The 22,060-nt window shown below is 40.0% G+C and overlaps 1 protein-coding gene across 1 annotated transcript in view; it reads right to left on the bottom strand.

Moving 5' to 3' along the window:
* SLC25A26 (solute carrier family 25 member 26) overlaps positions 1–19,254 on the bottom strand; it is a 139,604-nt gene extending 120,350 nt beyond the window's left edge. The window contains exons 1-2 of the mRNA XM_063291543.1: positions 19,142–19,254; positions 376–532 (exon numbers count right to left, since the gene is read on the bottom strand). Of these exons, the coding sequence (XP_063147613.1) occupies positions 376–532; positions 19,142–19,174 (190 nt within the window). The 5' untranslated portion in view covers positions 19,175–19,254. The remainder of the gene's footprint in view (positions 1–375; positions 533–19,141) is intronic.
* Positions 19,255–22,060: the final 2,806 nt, after the last annotated feature.

Raw genomic sequence — 22,060 nt, 5'->3', positions numbered from 1 at the left:
AAAGGATTTCAACTTTACACTATATGTTATCTGCTTTAGTCATCTGAAAACATACAAATGTTATGTATCACCATAATCTATCATTAATGCAAATCAGACAAACTAAACCAACAAAAGGTCTGAACAACAGCATTGTTTCTCTCGTCACCTTGATGGCTTCAAGCAGTTTAAGGGCTACAGTGGCTCAAAAGCAATCCAGGCGTATGCTTCTTACCAGCAATAAATGCACACAGCAAAATTTATAAAGGCAACATTCCCATCCTGGAGTCCCAAAGATGTGTGGATGTCAACTCTCAGACTTCTCAACAGTGGTCAGCTAGAGGGAGATCAGCCTGGGATAAAAACTGGAAAAGGCAGTTGTACAGAAAGCCTTACCATTTGGGAAAGATCCTACAGCAGCAGAAGGAACACCAGCATAGATACCACGGAAGCCGCCAGCCTTCTTAAATCCTTGAGGACTCTGCAGTCTAGTTTTGACTGTATCCAAAGGAAATAATGTCAGGTCAACGCACACGCCAGCTAGCCCACCAGCCTTCAAAAAATAAAGAGACAAGCAAGAAAAAGTATTATTAATATTAACAAAAAAAGCAAGAATATTGTTAGAAGTGAAGAACACACTATATAAGCCAATTTATTTCAAAATCAGCCTTTGATATGGATGGCCCAGAATCTAAGTTCCTGCTCTGTTCTGGACCACTACATAATTCCATGTCACCAGTTTCAGAACAGGAATCAAACAGCCAATTTTTCAAGTAAAACAAAAATTAAGAAGAATGATTATTAATGCTAGAGAATGAAAACTTGAGTAATTTTTAACTTGTAACTATCCAGAGTTATTACTGTCCTGCTCTCCTCTACCTCTTCAGCAAAGGATCGTTACCTTGTCGTGGTGCTGGAGCTTGAGCACCTCAATGATGCCATGAGCTAAACCGTGAAGGGCCACCCAAGACGGGAAGGTCATGACAGAGAGGTCAGACTAAATGCGATCCCTGGGGAAGGTAATGGCAACCCACCTCAGTATTCTTGCCGCGAAAACTAAATGGATCAGTACAACCAGAGATATGTCGGTATACCATCGGAAGGTGAGACCCCCAGGTCGGAAGATGGTCAAAATGCTACTGGGGAGGAACAGAGGATGAGCTCAACTAGCCCCAGACGTGATGACGCAGCTAGCTCAAAGCCGAAAGGACGGCTAGCGGCCGACGGTGCTGGTGGTGAACGGCGAATCCGATGTTCTAAGGATCAACACACCATCGGAACCTGGAATGTAAGATCTATGAGCCAGGGCAAATTGGATGTGGTTATTGGTGAGATGTCAAGATTAAAGATAGACATTCTGGGCGTCAGTGAACTGAAATGGACTGGAATGGGCCACTTCACATCAAATGACCACCAGATCTACTACTGCGGACAAGAGGACCACAGAAGAAATGGAGTAGCCTTCATAATTAATAGTCAAGTGGCTAAAGCAGTGCTTGGATACAACCCAAAAAACGACAGAATGATCTCAATTCGAATTCAGGGCAAGCCATCTAACATCACAGTGATCCAAATATACGCCCCAACCACAAATGCTGAAGAAGCTGAAGTAGAGCAGTTCTATGAGGATCTGCAGCACCTACTGGACAACACGCCTAAAAGAGATGTTATTTGCATCACAGGAGACTGGAATGCTAAGGTGGGCAGTCAAATGACACCTCGAATTACAGGTAAGTATGGCCTGGGAGAACAAAACGAAGCAGGACACAGGCTGATAGAATTTTGCCAAGACAATTCACTCTGCATAACAAACACTCTCTTCCAACAACCTAAGAGACGGCTTTATACATGGACTTCACCAGATGGACAACACCGAAATCAGATTGATTACATCCTTTGCAGCCAAAGGTGGCGGACATCTGTACAGTCAGTAAAAACAAGGCCTGGAGCTGACTGTAGTTCAGATCACGAACTTCTTCTTGCACAATTTAGGATCAGACTAAAGAGATTAGGGAAGACCCACAGATCAGCTAGATATGAGCTCACTAATATTCCTAAGGAATATGCAGTGGAGGTGAAGAATCGATTTAAGGGACTGGACTTAGTAGATAGGGTCCCGGAAGAACTCTGGACAGAAGTTGGCAGCATTGTTCAGGAGGCGGCAACAAAATACATCCCAAAGAAAGAGAAAACCAAGAAGGCAAAATGGCTGTCTGCTGAGACACTAGAAGTAGCCCAAGAAAGAAGGAAAGCAAAAGGCAACAGTGATAGGGGGAGATATGCCCAATTAAATGCAAAATTCCAGAGCTTAGCCAGAAGAGATAAGGAATTATTTTTAAACAAGCAATGCGCGGAAGTGGAAGAAGACAATAGAATAGGAAGGACAAGAGACCTCTTCCAGAAAATTAGAAACATTGGAGGTAAATTCCAGGCAAAAATGGGTATGATCAAAAACAAAGATGGCAAGGACCTAACAGAAGAAGAAGAGATCAAGAAAAGGTGGCAAGAATATACAGAAAACCTGTATAGGAAGGATAACAATATCGGGGATAGCTTTGACAGTGTGGTCGGTGAGCTAGAGCCAGACATCCTGAAGAGTGAGGTTGAGTGGGCCTTAAGAAGCATTGCTAATAACAAGGCAACAGGAGACGACGGCATCCCAGCTGAACTGTTCAAAATCTTGCAAGATGATGCTGTCAAGGTAATGCATGCTATATGCCAGCAAATTTGGAAAACACAAAAATGGCCATCAGATTGGAAAAAATCAACTTATATCCCCATACCAAAAAAGGGAAACACGAAAGAATGTTCAAACTATCGAACAGTGGCACTCATTTCACATGCCAGTAAGGTAATGCTCAAGATCCTGCAAGGTAGACTTCAGCAGTTCATGGAGCGAGAATTGCCAGATGTACAAGCTGGGTTTAGAAAAGGCAGAGGAACTAGAGACCAAATTGCCAATATCCGCTGGATAATGGAAAAAGCCAGGGAGTTTCAGAAAAACATCTATTTCTGTTTTATTGACTATTCTAAAGCCTTTGACTGTGTGGACCATAACAAATTGTGGCAAGTTCTTAGTGGTATGGGGATACCAAGTCATCTTGTATGCCTCCTGAAGAATCTGTATAACGACCAAGTAGCAACAGTAAGAACAGACCACGGAACAACAGACTGGTTTAAGATTGGGAAAGGAGTACGGCAGGGCTGTATACTCTCACCCTACCTATTCAACTTGTATGCAGAACACATCATGCGACAAGCTGGCCTTGAGGAATCCAAGGCTGGAGTTAAAATCTCTGGAAGAAACATTAACAATCTCAGATATGCAGATGATACCACTTTGATGGCTGAAAGTGAAGAGGAACTGAGGAGCCTTATGATGAAGGTGAAAGAAGAAAGTGCAAAAGCTGGTTTGCAGCTAAACCTCAAAAAAACCAAGATTATGGCAACCAGCTTGATTGATAACTGGCAAATAGAGGGAGAAAATGTAGAAGCAGTGAAAGACTTTGTATTTCTAGGTGCAAAGATTACTGCAGATGCTGACTGCAGTCAGGAAATCAGAAGACGCTTAATCCTTGGAAGAAGAGCAATGACAAATCTCGATAAAATAGTTAAGAGCAGAGACATCACTCTGACAACAAAGGCCCGCATAGTTAAAGCAATGGTGTTCCCTGTAGTAACATATGGCTGTGAGAGCTGGACCATAAGGAAGGCTGAGCGAAGGAAGATCGATGCTTTTGAACTGTGGTGTTGGAGGAAAATTCTGAGAGTGCCTTGGACTGCAAGAAGATCCAACCAGTCCATCCTCCAGGAAATCAAGCCAGACTGCTCACTTGAGGGAATGATATTAAAGGCAAAACTGAAATACTTTGGCCACATAATGAGAAGACAGGACACCCTGGAGAAGATGCTGATGCTAGGGAGAGTGGAAGGCAAAAGGAAGAGGGGCCGACCAAGGGCAAGATGGATGGATGATATTCTAGAGGTGACGGACTCGTCCCTGGGGGAGCTGGGGATGTTGACGACCGACAGGAAGCTCTGGCGTGGGCTGGTCCATGAAGTCACAAAGAGTCGGAAGCAACTAAACGAATAAACAACAAACTCCTCTACCTAAAATGGTGTTCACAGTAACAATAACAAAACATACAAACAAATTAAAATTAAAATATACTTATACTGATTATTTGAAAATAAAATAAATGGGAGCTATAGATTTCCAGCAACATGTAGTGCCATTTGGGAAGAAAAAAAAAACTAACTCAATATTTAATCATTACTTCATTTGGACATAATTGCTCTTTTCTGATTTGGGTGAAATGACAGACGCAAATCAGCTATTCCAATATTGATGGTAAAATCCAGGAAAGCTCATTACAATATGCAAACATGATGTCAGCATGATGTGCCATTAGCACAAGAAACAGTTCCGAAAGATAAATATGCAGCACTAACAGCCACAAGACATGATCAGAGAGCTAACATTTATTCACTGATAACATTATGCTAAGCCCTGAACTATACAGTCTTCTCTTTACTGTTTCTGTCTCAGTTGAGACAAGGAGGAGAGCTTAAGAAACAAAAAGTGTGAATTCTGTAAAGTGGGTGGGTGCGGGGTGTCAGCTTAAGGCCCCAGGCTTTAAACGTTCTTGTGGCCCAGAGGCCATCTTCTACCACAACTGCCATATCTAATTTGCAAGACTTTTCACCCTTTTGAAACAAGAAATAAGTATTTCATAAATCTAGTCTTAAGTCTGAAAATTGACTTAGTTAACCACACACCTCAAAAGTGGGGGAAGATCCCAACCACGCATGGCTCAAACCTCCCCACTTTGCATAAACAACCCATTCACCATGCACCCACAAACGTTAAGTGCAACTGCCAGCAACCAAGAGTACAACCAGGAGTTCACTGCAGTACAGGTAGTCCTCGCTTACTGACTGCCTCATTTAGCACCATTCAAAGTTATGATTAGGTAAAACAAACAGCTTTGCGACCAGTCCTTGCATTTATGACCATTGCAGCACCCCACAGTCATGTGATCGCCATTTGGCACTTCACAACTGGCTTGTAACAAGCAGAGTTAAATAGAGAAGGCAGAAGTAAAATCATAAGTCATGGTCACATGATGTTTCACTTAATGACCATGGCATTTTGTTTAATGACCAAATGCAAAGCGAGGTCATAAGCCCATCACGGACACATGATTTTCTGCTTGGCAACCGTGGCACTTAGCAACGGAGTTGCCGGTCCCAATTGTGGTTGCTAAGTGAGGACTATCTGCACAGAATAGTCATCTGTTTGGAAACAAAGCTGTGCCAACCAAGGTGAGCACAACCAAGAACATATTTATTTATGGGGTAAAACAAGACTCAGAAAGGAAAGGATTTGCTCAGCAAAACTAAATATTGATAATATATTTATGTAAAAGGCCATTCTGGAAAAAAAAAAGAATATGTTTAAAGCATTTTTATTTCTGCCTAAGACCACATAAAAGGTGTGTGCACATGTGCATACCTACTCCAAAGTCTTTATTTTCTCTCCCCAACCCCTCCCTTTCATTTGCTTTTGTATTTCCTCCCTGGTGTCATGTTCACTGTTTCAATGTGCACTGTACATCTTAATGTTTCACATGCCATGGCGCTGACGCACGTTTCTGTTTGGGAGGGAGCTGCTGTGAAACCTTGTGCCAAGCTCTGTATCTATGTTCATTTCAATGGAATGTGTTTGGGTTATGTGCTCTGCTCAAGGACGTTTCCCGCGGACCATCAGAAGCCGTTAGGAGCACCTGGGATTGTGAGCTTGGGAAGATTCTACGGGGGGAGGGATCTCATTTGTACCGAGGGTTTTTAGTTTGAATTTGGTGCGCTTTCATCATTCTCAGCTTTCTTTGTGATCCTGCATACTATTCTTTAATAAATCAGATATCTTTGTGATCCTGCTCATGAGTCTGATGGTGTTTTAGGATAGGCAATCCTTACATAAAGCTGAGAATCACCAAAGTTGTACCGTTAGCTCCTACCAAGATTAGTTTCTTGTGAGGGAAAATAGTTAACGATGGCCGAGTCCAAGCTCATGACCGGGAGACTTGAGGAGCCGACTGGCTTGATGCCCGAGTCAACGGTCAAGAGTGGAGAACTGAGCCTCACCCCAGAACCTTCAGGTTTCCACCAGGATTCGAATTCCAGCCCTGAGGTGGAGGAATCCGACAATGGGAGAGCACCAGAGCAACCAGCACCCAGCAAATCGCCCGCAGAGTTGATCACCTGGGATGAAATGGGAGAACCCCAGCCAGGGACGTCCCAGGCATCCTGGAAGTATCGATTCCCGCTGGCCCCAAACGTAGAATCTACCACGGTATCAACAGGGAGACAGACTAACACGCAAGGGAGGGAGGAATCTCAAACCCCTGAAAGGCTAAGAGTGGTAGAGGCCAAAATAGAATCGATGGAGTACATGCTAAGAAACCTGTCTCTGTCATGGGGGGGGGGGCAGCCGAGGCGCGAAGGAAATTCCAGCTCCACGCAATCATCCTCCATCCCCTCACCCGGACAGCTGGTGGAGCGGGGCCGGAGACAGCGCCGGGATGAATCTCCACCCCGCAGAGCTCATCCATCAGTGTCCCCACCCCGAGGAGGGAGAACTACTGTAACCTGAGGCCCAACCACTCAAGCAGCCGCTAGTTCAGCTCCAACAGGAGTGGGGGTAAAAGATTTTTCTGTCAAGTTTGATGGGGATCCAACTAAGTTATCTTTCTTTCTCACTAATGCTAAAAGTTACATGAGGCAGTTTGGACCATACTTCCCTTCCGAAGAGGCTAAAATAACTGCCATTGCTACCAAGTTGAAGGGACGAGCGGCTGACTGGTATGTTCAATTAAGTGAGGCTGACTCCCCTGAGCTTGAGTATTTTGAGGACTTCATGTGGGCGTTAAAGCTGTATTTTGAGGATCTTCTAGCCAAGGCAAGAGCTAAAAAGGCACTGAAAGATCTTACCCAGGGCCAACTGTCTGTAGCTGATTATGCCATGGAGTTTAAGGCTTTAGCTGGGAAAATCCCCGACTGGTCTCAGTCAACCTTAATAGAACGGTTTAAAGAGGGACTCAACAGGGGCGTCCTGTGGTGGGCGTTGTGTAGAGACGGCCCAGAGACATTGTATGAGTGGATCTGTCTGGCCGGCAAGGCTGAGCACGCCCAGCATACCTTCATGCAAACCAAATGACCTGAAAAACAACCAGCCACCATGAGGGGACCCTGAAGTGCCGCAACTGCTGCCCGGCCAGGCTATAGAGCCTGGGAAGAGGAGAGAGATCGGCGCTATGCGAGGGGTCAGTGTCTAAGATGCGGAAAGGAAGGGCATCGAGCAGCTGAAACACTTTCCTCATCCTGAATGGGTGCCTGCTCGGCACGTTAATGCTCCTGATTTAGTTAACCGTTTCCACTTGGCTTATCCTTTCAAGCCTGCCACTTAGTGTTTTCTTTCTTTTGGGGGGGCAGTATGTCATGTTCACTGTTTCAATGTGCACTGTACATCGTAACGTTTCACATGCCATGGCGCTGGCGCACGTTTCTGTTTGGGAGGGAGCTGCTGTGAAACCTTGTGCCAAGCTCTGTATCTATGTTCATTTCAATGGAATGTGTTTGGGTTATGTGCTCTGCTCAAGGACTTTTCCCGCGGACCATCAGAAGCCGTTAGGAGCACCTGGGATTGTGAGCTTGGGAAGATTCTACGGGGGGAGGGATCTCATTTGTACCGAGGGTTTTTAGTTTGCATTTGGTGCGTTTTCATCATTCTCAGCTTTCTTTGTGATCCTGCATACTATTCTTTAATAAATCAGATATCTTTGTGATCCTGCTCATGAGTCTGATGGTGTTTTAGGATAGGCAATCCTTACACCTGGTTTATTATAATTTTTTTTACTCTGCATTATTTTGGCTTTTTGTTTCTTGAATAAAAAGCCAAAAAGGAGTTTATACAAATATGGATGGGATTCAAATTGTTAACAGACTGTGAAGCATTTTTACCAATGTATTAAGCCAGTTTATTATTTTCTGAATTACTGGAAATTATGACAAAGCACTGAGTTCATTCTCCTCTGCTTCAACATCAAGTTTCCAAATACCAGTTTTCATGCATCCAAAAATTCCTATATAACAGGAAAGTATTATCAGACTCAAAAGAACCTTAAACATGGCAAAAGCCCCCAGTGGAAAAGGGAATAATCAGAAAAGCTGAACCACCAGAGAATACTGAGCATCCATGCAAAAAACAGAAGGGAATACATCATCTAGGAAGAATTTAGGGCTTTCTGGTTAGAATTTTGAACAGGAACATTCAACTCTACAATGTTTTTTGCAGTCCCACTTGTACTTTATTTATTTAGATTTGCACCTTGCTTTACCACCTCAGAGAACTCAAAGCAGCTTCCAACAATAAAATCACAATTCAAATAAATCAGAGTTTTAAATAGTATTTATTACTACTGACTGCACGCAGGCTTATGATGACTTAAGAACTTTTATAAAATGATATAGCATTGGTATATGACTCCAGAGAAATTATCAGAGATGTATAAAGGTACTTCTAAACAATGCTGGAAATGTGAAAAACTTGAAGGGACATTTTACCATGCATGGTAGACTTGCGTAAAAGCAACAAAATATTAGATACAAATACATACAACGAGACAAAGAATTTTAAAGATGAAACCAGAACTCTTCTTACTAGGATTTATGGATAGCCAATTAGGTAAGACTTATGGAAGACTGATTTTGTATATGGTAACTGCAGCAAGACTATTATATGCACAAAGATGGAAAAATACTGAAATACCCACAACAGAGGAGTGGATCGTGAAGATGGTGGAACTTGAGGAAATGGCAAAATTGACCTGTTTGATCAAGAATAAGGCAACAAGTACTTTTATAAAAGACTGGAAACCTCTCATGGACGTTTTACTAAAAATGGGGGGAAAATGAATTGGTGATTTATGGATTTGCTGATTAAAAAGAGTTGAATATGGAAAGAAGAGAAACATGTTGTAACTTTAAAGAGGGAGGAGAGACAATGAATTTGTTTGTAACTGCGGTATAGAAGATCAGAAGCTACTTATTTATTTATTTATTTATTTGTATTTCAAATTTAGTCACCGCCCATCTCACTCAAAGAGCAACTCTGGACAGTTTATAATAAAAGTAGAAAAAATAAAGATTAAAGTACAATAAAAGCAATAGCTGTCATAAGTACTGATGGTGAGCAGGAGGGGGCCCCTATCCAGGGGGGAAAACGCATGCATAGTTTAGAGGCTTTGAACTGTCCTTCAAAGAAACTCAGAGCAGACCCGTCTTGAGTTTTGGGGTTTATCTGTCTGGGGTTTATCTGTCAGGCAAAAGTGGGTATGATCAAAAACAAAGATGGCAAAGACCTAACAGAAGAACAAGAGATCAAGAAAAGGTGGCAAGAATATACGGAAGACCTGTATAGGAAGATAACAATATCGGGGATAGCTTTGACGGTGTGGTCAGTGAGCTAGAGCCAGACATCCTGAAGAGTGAGGTTGAATGGGCCTTAAGAAGCATTGCTAATAACAAGGCAGCAGGAGACGACGGCATCCCAGCTGAACTGTTCAAAACCTTGCAAGATGATGCTGTCAAGGTAATGCATGCTATTTGCCAGCAAATTTGGAAAACACAAGAATGGCCATCAGATTGGAAAAAATCAACTTATATCCCCATACCAAAAAAGGGAAACACTAAAGAATGTTCAAACTATCGAACAGTGGCACTCATTTCACATGCCAGTAAGGTAATGCTCAAGATCCTGCAAGGTAGACTTCAGCAACTCATGGAGCGAGAATTGCCAGATGCACAAGCTGGGTTTAGAAAAGGCAGAGGAACTAGGGACCAAATTGCCAATATCCGCTGGATAATGGAAAAAGCCAGGGAGTTTCAGAAAAACATCTATTTCTGTTTTATTGACTATTCTAAAGCCTTTGACTGTGTGGACCATAACAAATTGTGGCAAGTTCTTAGCGGTATGGGGATACCAAGTCATCTTGTATGCCTCCTGAAGAATCTGTATAACAACCAAGTAGCAACAGTAAGAACAGACCACGGAACAACGGACTCGTTTAAGATTGGGAAATTAGTGCGGCAGGGCTGTATACTCTCGCCCTACCTATTCAACTTGTATGCAGAACACATCATGCGACATGCTGGGCTTGAGGAATCCAAGGCTGGAGTTAAAATCGCTGGAAGAAACATTAACAATCTCAGATATGCAGATGATACCACTTTGATGGCTGAAAGTGAAGAGGAACTGAGGAGCCTTATGATCAAGGTGAAAGAAGAAAGTGCAAAAGCTGGCTTGCAGCTAAACCTCAAAAAAACCAAGATTATGGCAACCAGCTTGATTGATAACTGGCAAATAGAGGGAGAAAACGTAGAGGCAGAGAAAGACTTTGTATTTCGGGGTGCGAAGATTACTGCAGATGCTGACTGCAGTCAGGAAATCAGAAGACGCTTAAACCTTGGGAGAAGAGCAATGACAAATCTTGATAAAACAGTTAAGAGCAGAGACATCACACTGAGAACAAAGATCCGCATAGTTAAAGCAATGGTGTTCCCCGTAGTAACATATGGCTGCGAGAGCTGGACCATAAGGAAGGCTGAGAGAAGGAAGATCGATGCTTTTGAACTGTGGTGCTGGAGGAAAATTCTGAGAGTGCCTTGGACTGCAAGAAGATCAAACCAGTCCATCCTCCAGGAAATCAAGCCAGACTGCTCACTTGAGGGAATGATATTCAAGGCAAAACTGAAATACTTTGGCCACATAATGAGAAGACAGGACAGCCTGGAGAAGATGCTGATGCTAGGGAGAGTGGAAGGCAAAAGGAAGAGGGGCCGACCAAGGGCAAGGTGGATGGATGATATTCTAGAGGTGATGGACCCGTCCCTGGGGGAGCTGGGGGTGTTGACGACCGACAGGTAGTTCTGGCGTGGGCTGGTCCATGAAGTCATGAAGAGTCGGAAGCGACTAAACGAATAAACAACAACTGTCTGGGTTTCCCACGCTCCTTCAGTTTGGTAGGATTTTCTGTCTACTATAGCAGTTTAATAAACACTAGAGAAAAATCTCGTCTCAGCATGGTTTTTTGCCTAAGTCAGAACAATACCTTTTCTTTTTTTATATACTTGCACTGTCTTTTCTACTTCTATCTTTTATCTTTCTTTCATTTTTAATTTCACTCTATATAATTTCATGTTTATCTTTTACTTATGTGAAAATCTTTAATAAAAATTATATGAAAAAAAGACTCATAACGACTTACAAAACACATATCTTTAAAATAATTAAAATCAGTAACACAAAATCACAAAATAGTCCCAACATCCACATTAAATGGCCACACCAACTTTAGAAAAGTCACTTAATTAAAAGCTCTGTCAAAGAGCACAACTTTGAATTTCCTCCTGAGTACCAGCTAAGCATAAACTGAAAAATATGAAGATCTTGTTCCTGCTCCCCAACTTCCAGCAGCAGAGAGATTGTCAAAATCCCATCTACGGACAAACACAGTAGATGGATCAGTTCTGAAAGAGGCAGTTCTGCAAATGTTTAGGCAATGTGTTATAAACAGCTTTATAGATTAAGACAAGCATTCTGACTTGTGTTCAGAAGGCCACAGGAAGCTAATGCAGGGTACCCCAAACAGGTAGTACAGCTTTCATGTGCCAGGAGGTTGACCACTGCATTCTATACCAGCTCAGCTTCTGGGTAGTCTTCAAAGGCAGCCCCATGCATAGGACACTGCAGAAGTCAATTCTAGAGGTGATAAGCGATAGGAAACTGCTGTTCAATAGCCACAACTGGTCAAAACCCCACAAGCATTTGCCTAACTAGCAGTGAGTACAGAGGGGCCTCAAGTCACAAATCTATTCTTTTGGGGGAGTTGTTTTCCAAAAAGAAGAGAGTTGTAACTGGAGCAGGCAAAGGGCCAAATAGCTTCTGAAGAAATAGACCTCTGCTTACTGGAATTAAACTCAGTTAGGTTCTTCCCATCCAGTCCTTGCAGCACACAAGCCCTGGGTCAAGACTTCTATCAAGTCCCCTACTTGGCCTGGCGCAGGTATCATCAACAACCCAATGATCCCTCAAAATATCCCAACATCCTGATGGATAACAGCCAACACTAATACAACAAATTCTTTCAGGAAGGAGCAGAGGATTTATCAAATATAAATGCAAAACCAACAAGCAACTGTCATTAATTCTAGTTCACATAGCATTGGTTTGCCTTGTACTGCTGGATTCTTTCACAGCAGAAGCCAAGGATGGTCATCTTCAGCCATGATATCTCATTCAAAAAGTGCTCAGTAGCTTCAGTTAAAATTTTAATCAATAAGTTAATTACTCTTTTAATCTGCTTGGCTATTTTGCATGCATTGATTTCACTACTCCCTATCCTTTTAGGTCTTTCTCCATCAGAATTCTTATCTGTAGCAAGTGATTAAGAGAAGAAAAAGAAAATTGATCAGATTTTAATCTAGCCATCAGGCAAAAGGATGAATCAAAAGTTACTAATTGGTTCTTTGGATTTCAAACTTTTGTATCTTAAACGTAATTTAAATTCATGAAGTAGCTAATGGAGCATCTGCTGGAGAGTACAAATACCTGGATGCCTATTTCATCTGTGGAAAACAATAATGATTTTTTAGACAGCAAAGGAACAGCGACACCCTTTCGGGAACTACTTCTGTAGCTCTAAAAATAAGAAATAGAAAGCTTTGCACAGAACTTGCTTTTTTTATGCAATTCAGTTCCATTATTTTTGGATAGCAGGAGACAGTTTTAGATATTCAGGATACCAGAGACAAGGTTTGCTATGTTCATATTCTTTTGAACAAGATACTGACTACATGGAAACTGAGGGCAGGCCAACGGAAACAGGTTCTCCTTCATGAAGGAAGACATCTACCATGGTTAATGCATTTGCAAATAACTGGAAAAGTAAAAAAGCAATCTTGAAAAAGGAGGGACTCTGAGAAAGATGACAGAATTTAAAATACTTATACAGAAGTGTTTCTCTATCTCAACAACTTTAAGATGTGTGGACTTCAGCTCCCAGAATTCCCCATCCAGCATGTTGAGAAACACTGTTATAAAGAATCAAGATCTGTGGAGTCCTTGGTGCTCTCTGAGCCTTGTTGTTTTCTTGCAGACATTTCATTGCCAGACTAGGCAACATCTTCAGTGCGAAGAGGGAGTGGGCCTCCCTCTCAGTTTATACACATAAACTGAGAGCAAGGTCCATTCCCCCTTTGCACTGAAGATGTTGCCTAGTCTGGCAATGAAACGTCTGCAAGAAAACAACAAGGCTCAGAGAGCACCAAGGACTCCACAGTTCAACCCCGAGCTACAAATATTCGCTTCGATTAGAATCAAGATCATTATTAAGATATATTTACAAATTGCTACTGAAATATGATATGGAGACAGAACAAATAAAAAACAATATGATTAAATGCATGCAGAATTTCAAAGAAGCAATAACAGTGGATCAATGGAAGATCTATGGGAAAAGTCAATAAAATTTACACCAAGCTACAATCTGAGGGCAAATTGGTACAAAATGTTCCATCGATGGTATATAACTCCGTCAAAAATTGCCAGGATGGATAAATCATACAACAATAAACGTTGGAAATGCCATAATAAAAAAATAATGTTTTATCATATGTGGTGGTTATGTAAACATACTCAAAGTACTGGTAAGAAATACACCAAAACACCCAAAAAATTAAATTTGAATTAAAACCACAAATATTTTTAGCAGGTATGATCTCAGAGAACACAAATGAAAGATATCATAACATTGGATGACAACGGCAAGAATCAATCTGGCACAACACTGGAAAATAGAAACCTTGTGGTCAATATAGGATTGTGGGACTAAAATTGAAGAATATGTGGCAATGGAAAAACTGACTGTATGTATTCACAGCAGAAGTCTAACCAAATTCAAGCAGGAATGGTTCCCTTATATACAACACAGCAAGGCAAGCTAAGACAATTAGAATATGGTTTTTGAAGAAAAAGAGAAATTGTCTAACCATCATCATAATCCAAACAGAAATCAGTAATAATGTCCAAAGTATAAAAATATTCAAGTAGCAATTAGTGGCAAGGGAAAAAAAAGTTGGGGAGGGGAATAAGACAAAAAGGGGGGGCTACCAGAATGCCCTTTTAATATATTTTTTAATTTTTGTTTTGCTTTATTTTTTTTCAAAATCCCTAAATATATATATGTCTCTTTTTCATTTTTCATTTTTTGATTGTATGCTTTATTTAACCAATAAAAAAGAGATTTTTTTTTAAGTCAATAGATTTTTAGGTTACATCCTTTTTAACAAGAAATAATAGTTCAGAAATGTCCTTACTGCATTTATGTTTTTAGAGATGCAAATGCTTTCTTTAAATAAATTGTTCCATTTGGGTAAGAAGCAATTACATGTATCAGCTCAGCTATGAGATTTAGTATTTTCAGATGTTCATATTCTTTTATGTTTATCTCTATCACAAAGGAATTGACATCTGAACAAAAAAATGGACTTATAGCCAAAAGACTTACTGTTCAACATTGGAAATATAAACATATGGCTCCAACTATTCAGTGGTTGGCAGTATTGATTAAAATAGATCAACTATGGATGACTGTTATGAATCACACTTCCAATTTATTGATACCTGTATGTGTGCAAATACATATCTTGTACATTTGGGGGGGGGGTTGTTTTTCTTTTATAATTTTGTGTATTCTTCTACTTTTTGTTTTTTGTATTTGATTATGTGTCATCAACTTGGTGACTCTTAGTGATCTCATCGATAGATTTTCTCCATGACAATCTGTCTCTAACCTGGTCTTTCAGGTCTTCCAATAGTACAATCATCACCACTCTAACTGAGCCCATTCCCCTTGCTGCTCATTGTCCTTTTCTCTTTCCTTCCACCTTTTGCAGCATTAGAGCCTTTTCCAGAGAGCCAGGTCTTCGCAAAATGTGTCTGAAGTAGGATAATTTGAGCCTGGTCATTTGTGCCTCAAGTGAGAAATCCGTAAGTTGTTCAATGATCCATTGATTTGTTTCCTTGGCTGCCCATGGTATTTTAAGGAGTCTTCTCCAACATCTTGCTGCTAAGAATTAGTTTTTCAACAACTGAAAGATTAATTTATGGGCCCAATTACTTGAAGTCACTTGCAACCTATTGAAAAAATAGCTTACATAGATTGTATATAATATTCCAATAATGGAATATTGTCATCCTTCATTGAAACTGTTGTGCAAAATGTTGTAAAGACAAATAAAGAAATGTTAGATAACAAGGATAAATCTGCCTCTCTAAACGTAGCAAAATTTTGCTACATTATGTGTAAGATTCGTCCATAAATGGTTACTAGTAGTCATTAAGTTAGGGATTCACTTTGCTTTTTTGTTTTACTGAGTGTATTTTTATTGGTCAGTGATCAAAATAAAGTTTCTGTCTGTCTGTCTGCAGACATGTATACCAGACGCCTAACTTGGCTTATGTGGACCTTTTTTTCTAAAATTTCTTATACCAGCAAACCAAGTCCTCTCAGGCTGAACCACCAGCTTATCAAATTTAAAGAATTTCAGAGTCTGGAAAAACTGTGACTAAAAGGTTGAAAACCTGCCAATAAACAAAAGAAACAGTAACAGGTCAGAGAAATGAACAGTTATATTCAAAATAAAGAATACTGGTTTTATTCAACTTAAAAATGAAAATATATTTCTGAGTAAAACAAATTATGTATGTGGCTTCAAAATTTTTCAAAACAATACTCTGTGCAATTGTTTGCTCATTTATCATCCATTAAACAAATTATAATGAATTACAATGAATTATACTCTTAGGCCTCAAGGAACTTCTATTGCTTATTTAGTTCTAATATGTATATTTTTTTCTAATATCAGTGTGGAAGTTATTTTAAAGTCAGTTCCAAATTTAGAATTGCCTATAATTTTTGGCATTTTTTTCAATTAATCAAACACAATAAAATGAGGATTAATTCTGAAATCATAGAACTCTACCCTGCATAAACCAAATGAGGAACCTCAAGTCTAATTCTCCCTGGCCCTAAGAAGTCAAAAAGAGTTGGTGAAAAGCAAGCTAAAGAATCCATAGCCAGGAAGTGAAAACATTCAAGATACAGATTGAATTTGGTCAAAATGATTAGTCTTATTGAAACTAATTTCACACACTATTAATTTTATTATTTAAATGGTATAGAGATCAACATCTAATTTGAATGAATCCAGGGTTAAAGTCAGAGGTCAACAATTGTTTCATTTTTTTCAAAATGTGCAAGGTCTTGTGAGACTGTCAAATTTCACTGAACACTGAAATCAGTCAAAAACATTGAACTTTCAAGAGGTTTACTGGTCAAATATGCCATTTTCTAATGTTATTTTTCAAAATCTCTGTCTGAAAACTAAACAGGTTTCAGACAGTACTGTACACCTTTCCACATAAGTAACACTGAATCTGAAAGTTGCCAGGAATTATTTATGTATTGTTTATTAATTATTTCAATTATGAGGCCGCCTGAGTTCACAGGGACTCTAGGCAGCTAAGAATTAAAAATTTAAAGGAAATGTAGAAGAAAACAACATATATCAAAGAAAAACAATACAGCTGACCGGAAGACAGAACCGAAAAACCAAAGTGGCTCAGCCACCAGCCTAGTCCAAAGTCTGGGAGAACGATCAGGTCTTTAACGACTTGCTGAAAATCAAAAGGGTGGGAGTAGAACTAATTCTGACTCAGTAAGACAGCAGGTATCCAAGTAAAACATATCTTTGAAACCAAGACAGAAGTGCGCACAATCACTTCCAGGGATCATAATATGTCAGTAGTATAATCATCTGTATCAGTGTTTCTCAACCTTGGCAATTTTAAGATGTGTGGACTTCAACTCCCAGAATTCCCCAGCCAGCCACACTGATCTATATATTGACAGATCTTTTACTTCTGCCATTGTTTTGGAGCTAAAAAACTGCAAAAGCATAGGGTTGAAAAACAGCCTAATTTGTATAAAGAATTTCTTCATGGTTCATTCAATAGGACCTGATTTCAGAAAATTTGATATTTACAGTGATTAGGGAGAAAAAGGCCTGCATCCCCCCAACCAAACTAGCAAAGCAGAGTAGAGCTGGTAGCCACCGTCAGTTTGTGTACATGTAGTTTGAATCTAGCAAGGACAAGTCTGTAGTTCAAACTGGTATAAGACCGAGACGATATCTACTGCATGATCTTACGCATATTTTCTTTCCTACATACCTGCCATTCCCCACTTAATTCAGATGTATTTCTTTTCAAATAAAATGCAAGCAACATCACACCACAAGTCTCTAAGGTGGATAAGCCCCATTAAACTTTCAGTGACTTCTAAGTAATATACAGAAGGCTGAATGGTGAACATAATTAATTATAGTTTTCACTAGAACAAATTGTTGGAAAGGAGCTAAATTATTATTACTGATAAATCTTTAAAACATGGCCCAAAGTGCATGTGTTTGTAATCTGTTTACAACCAAAACAAAAAGATGTCTTCTAGTCAAAAGCAGATTTCAGGTGGTTACATAGGCACATCCATGCAAGTTTTCTTTGCAATGGTATAGTAATACCATTGCCTTTTTCTAACATCTTCTTGGCAAGCCCAAAGCCTTAAAATTCCTTGGTGGTCTCCCATCCAAATATTAACCAGGATTCACAGTATTTAGCTTTTGATCCCAGACAACTTTGGCCAAATGCTGCCACCTGCTAAATCTATCACGTTTGGTTTCATATATAAGAATTATTTTTAGATAGGTCTTGTGTAGGAAGATAGCCAGCATCAGTGTTATTAGGAAACTTATTCAGTGTCAAAAAGCTCAATGTCAAAAGGAAACCCAATTCAGTCCAAATCCAGTAATTCAAATTCAAATTCAAAATACTGTAATGTCTTCTATTCCCAATATCTACAGAGCATGCATCTCTCTAGCCCTTCTTTTCACTAAAATACCAGATCTGGCTGCAAAAATCCAGATGACACTAGATGGCAGCAAAAAAGTCCTCACATTTTCATTTTTGGGCAGCCCAGATATGACAGCTCCACTTCTCACCCATTCTTTAGTGCAGTGTTTTTTAAAGTGTGGACCTAGGACTTCCCCAAGACCCTCTCAGGGGTCAACAACTTCAAAATTATTTGCCAGATATTGAAGGTATTTGCAAAAATTTAAAATGTCACTCTTTATTGTTATTTTTATTTTTAAAATATAAGGTTTTTTCATGAAAAACATTTTATTTATGTTAATATCTAATGTGTTTAATATTGTTATTTTTACATGATTCAATAAATATTCTACAAATGCATCAGTGTTAATTTTTAATACTGTTAAGCATTGATAAACATAACCCATACAAACAAAAGTTCTTTTGGAGTCCTCCATAATTTTTCAAGGTGGGAAGGAGTCCTGAGAGAAAGTTTAACACTGCTTTAGTGAAACAAAGGTCTTCCACTCCAAAGCAAAACCTGCATGCTTTAATCCTTGCAAGCCACTTTCCCTAACCTGATGCCCTCCAAACCTTCTATCATCTTCTGCCAGTATGGACATTGCCAGCTAAAGAAGGCTATCCTAAGCATTCCCCTCCACCTTGCCTTTGCAAATATGCCTTTTGGTCCTTTGCCACTGTGAAGATGTCAGCAAAATGTCCTGCCCACCAAGTGGGGAACCTGGAAAAGACCCTGATGTAGGGAAAGACTGAAGGCAAAAGGAGAAGGGGATGGCAGAGGATGAGACGGTTAGACAGCATCACCAATACAATGAACATGAATCTGAGTAAACTCCGGGAGACAGCGGAGGACAGGAAGGCCTGGCGTGCTATGGTCCATGGGATCACGAAGGGTCGGACACGACTTAATAACAACAAATATACAAAATCAGACTTGGCTGCTTCGAAGAAGTTTAGCTGGCACAGCGCTATGCAGTTTAAAACTCAACATTACAAGCTCTCGTCCTCAAAGCCTCCTCAGAGGTTTTCTCTACTTAAACATCCATTGATAACCAGGTTTACCAACAGTGCGCACTGTAAGCCTCCTTCACTCACCGAAAGGGAGACCAAGAAGTCCCCTCGATCCATGCGTGCTCAAAAAGACACCGAGACGCGGCAACTACATTGCAACCTTACTTCCCATGGGCGCAGCCATATTAGAAGTTCGCCCCGCCTCTCTTGAAATCACGTGACCAGTTGCCGCTCCGAAGCTCTCCACAAGGCTTTTCCAGAGGCGCATGCGCACTGTGGATAAATGCAGCCTTTCCCGAGTCTTCGCTGACTTCGTAGTGGGGTTAGATGCTTTTGCGGGCTCCTTTCAGGAGCGGAATAGGTTGGGGCACGATTATTAAAAAGCAGCAGGAAATGTGTTTGCTCAGGTCGTTGGAGTGGAGATTTTTAAACTGTATATAATATTCAGTTTTGCCTGTGTGCAAGACAGAGGTATATGTTTTTCAAGTGTTTTTACAGAGAAGAAATGCTTTGTAAGGCAATGCGGAGGAAAGTATGCAAATCTCCCCCCCCCCACTTGTCTAAACCAGTGTTTCTCGACCTCAGCAACTTTTAAGATGTGTGGATTTCAACTCCCAGAATTCCCCAGCTAGCAATGCTGGCTGGGGAATTCTGGGAGTTGAAGTCCACATGTCTTAAAAGTTGCTGTGGTCGAGAAACACTGGTCTAAATGACAAAGGAACCAGCACTATGTGCCACAGACTACTGAATGAATGAGAAAGATTGACCTCTCTCTCTAGAAGACATTGCTGCAGGTCCAGAGGGAAGGAACCAAGCCAGCTGGTAAGAAGGCAGCAAAGGGATACTGATAATCTGAGCAGTCATGCAGGTGTTTGCAGTCCAGATATGGTAGCTGTAGACATCCCTTGTTCCCCTTTTAGTGTTTCAAATTGCCAGCAATTATTTTTCTTCAATAGCATTGATACTTCCAATCAGCTTTTTTAAATTCTTGTTATAAATGTTTCAAAGGGTTAAAAAGTCAAATGTTTTTCTATGTAAACATAGTTGAATTGATGGCCTGCTAGAGTACATGTGAGATATAACATTTAATTATAACACAAAGAGGGACTTTTTTTGCTTGTTTGAAGCTGATAAATGATATGCGCTTAGTGCTGTGACTATAATCTGAAGGTGCTAATCTTTGGTTAATTCATGGCCAGCCCTACAGAAGCCTTCCCCCAACCTACAAAGGGTGGAAACAGCTGTTTGTTTGAGGCTAGTTACTGCAACCATCTGTGAGAGAAAACCTATAATTAGTCTTGATTGCAGTAGATGTTGGAGAGATGCACTTTCTACAGCAGCGGCTTTTTAGCACATTGATATCTGACTGTGTTAGGGTCAATAAAACTAAAATTAATACATCTCTGTTAACACTTTTCCTTTCCAGGTAAGAAGTTATACAGAGGGCAGAAAAGCAGTAAAAAGAAGTAAGCCACAAAAATTAAAGGCATGAGATAAGGAATTGTAAGTAAAATTGCCAATATCATTCTCTGTACTGCTTCTCCATAACTTTGTATCCTTGCTTCAACTATATCCATGTGCTGCTTCATACACTGCCTTTTGTCCTCTAAACTCAGCTCTTTATCAGCTTCCTTCAACTTCTCAATCTTCTTCCTCTCAATCTTTATATATTGTTTTACTCTTCCTTCATAAGTTCACTTTGAAATTTAATCCTCAGTATCTCTATATGTATAAATCACTTCAGTGTACTTCTTTCATACCAATTATTCATTTTTGTATTCAGTCCATATTCATTCTACACCTATAAATTCTTGACCTTATCTCTATTGTTTTCCTTACACACTTAATACCCAACTTCCACTACATTCAACTTACTTTCATGTTCTCTTGACACACCTATTTCTCACTTCCATATAACAATTTGAGAATTAGGTGTGTTGGGAGAAACATAAAAGTAAATTGAATGCCATGTACTCCTATACACAACCATTTTCACTTTTGTAACAAATATTATTCACAGTAAATCATATACTATGTATTTCGAACCAGCAGGTCTTTGCAGGTCATAAAATACCACCTAACTTTTTCCCTATCTTTACTCAAGCATTCTACCAAGGTACGCACGTTGATATTCTTGCTCTAGTTTTTTGCCACATAGATACAGCTTACTCAATATTTACTTCGTTTTGCTGTCAAACATAATTACCTTGGCCTTTGGAGCATTCTCAGATTAATTTTTAGATAATTCAGGATCTCGGCCAACAACACAGCATCATGTACAGGAACATTCCTATCTCAGTGAATGTACCTCTAATGTCACCACATTTGTTCCTTATGAGTTTATTCATAAATACATTAAACTAAGGGACATCCCACTTCCTAGTCTTGGTCCTTACTCAATATTGAATCGTTCTCTGAGCATTCCATTTATTTTCACATTCGTTTTATTTCCATCACATATTACTCCAACTGTGTTCTGTAACCAACCTTCCATTCCATATTCTTGCAAAACACTTCCTAATTCAAATCTATTAACTTTATCATATGCTTTCTCTAAATCACCAAATATTTTTTTCTCACATTCATTCATTTCTTAAAGATCTGTTGAAGTAGGCAGGGGAAGAAGAGAGAGGGCATAATAGATGTATGGGTCTGCAAGCTGGATAGTGATTCTTAGAAGTCTGCAGCTTTTATAAAGCCTCTTTCCTGTTCCAATCCAAGGCAGGGGGATAGGGTCCAAGCAGGGAGAAAGAGCTTTAATTGTCATTTCTCCCAGTCTCATTTGCTGCTGGTCCTGAGAGCAGTAAGGATTGTAGAAGCAGGTTTTCTGATTGGCCTTTTTGCAAACGTCCCGGAAGAATGGGAGCCAGTAAGGAAAAAGCTGGCATGGAAAGTACAACCAGAAGGGTCTATCAGTGGTTCTTTTCAGTATTGTTTTGCCCAGCTGTGTAGTTTTACCTTTGCTCCCTTTCTCTGCCCTTCCATTTGTTCATTTGTTTTGCT

This window comes from Candoia aspera, chromosome 2 (genome assembly GCF_035149785.1).
Source record: "Candoia aspera isolate rCanAsp1 chromosome 2, rCanAsp1.hap2, whole genome shotgun sequence".
NCBI lineage: Eukaryota > Metazoa > Chordata > Lepidosauria > Squamata > Boidae > Candoia > Candoia aspera.
This window is presented reverse-complemented; position numbering and strand designations above follow the sequence as displayed.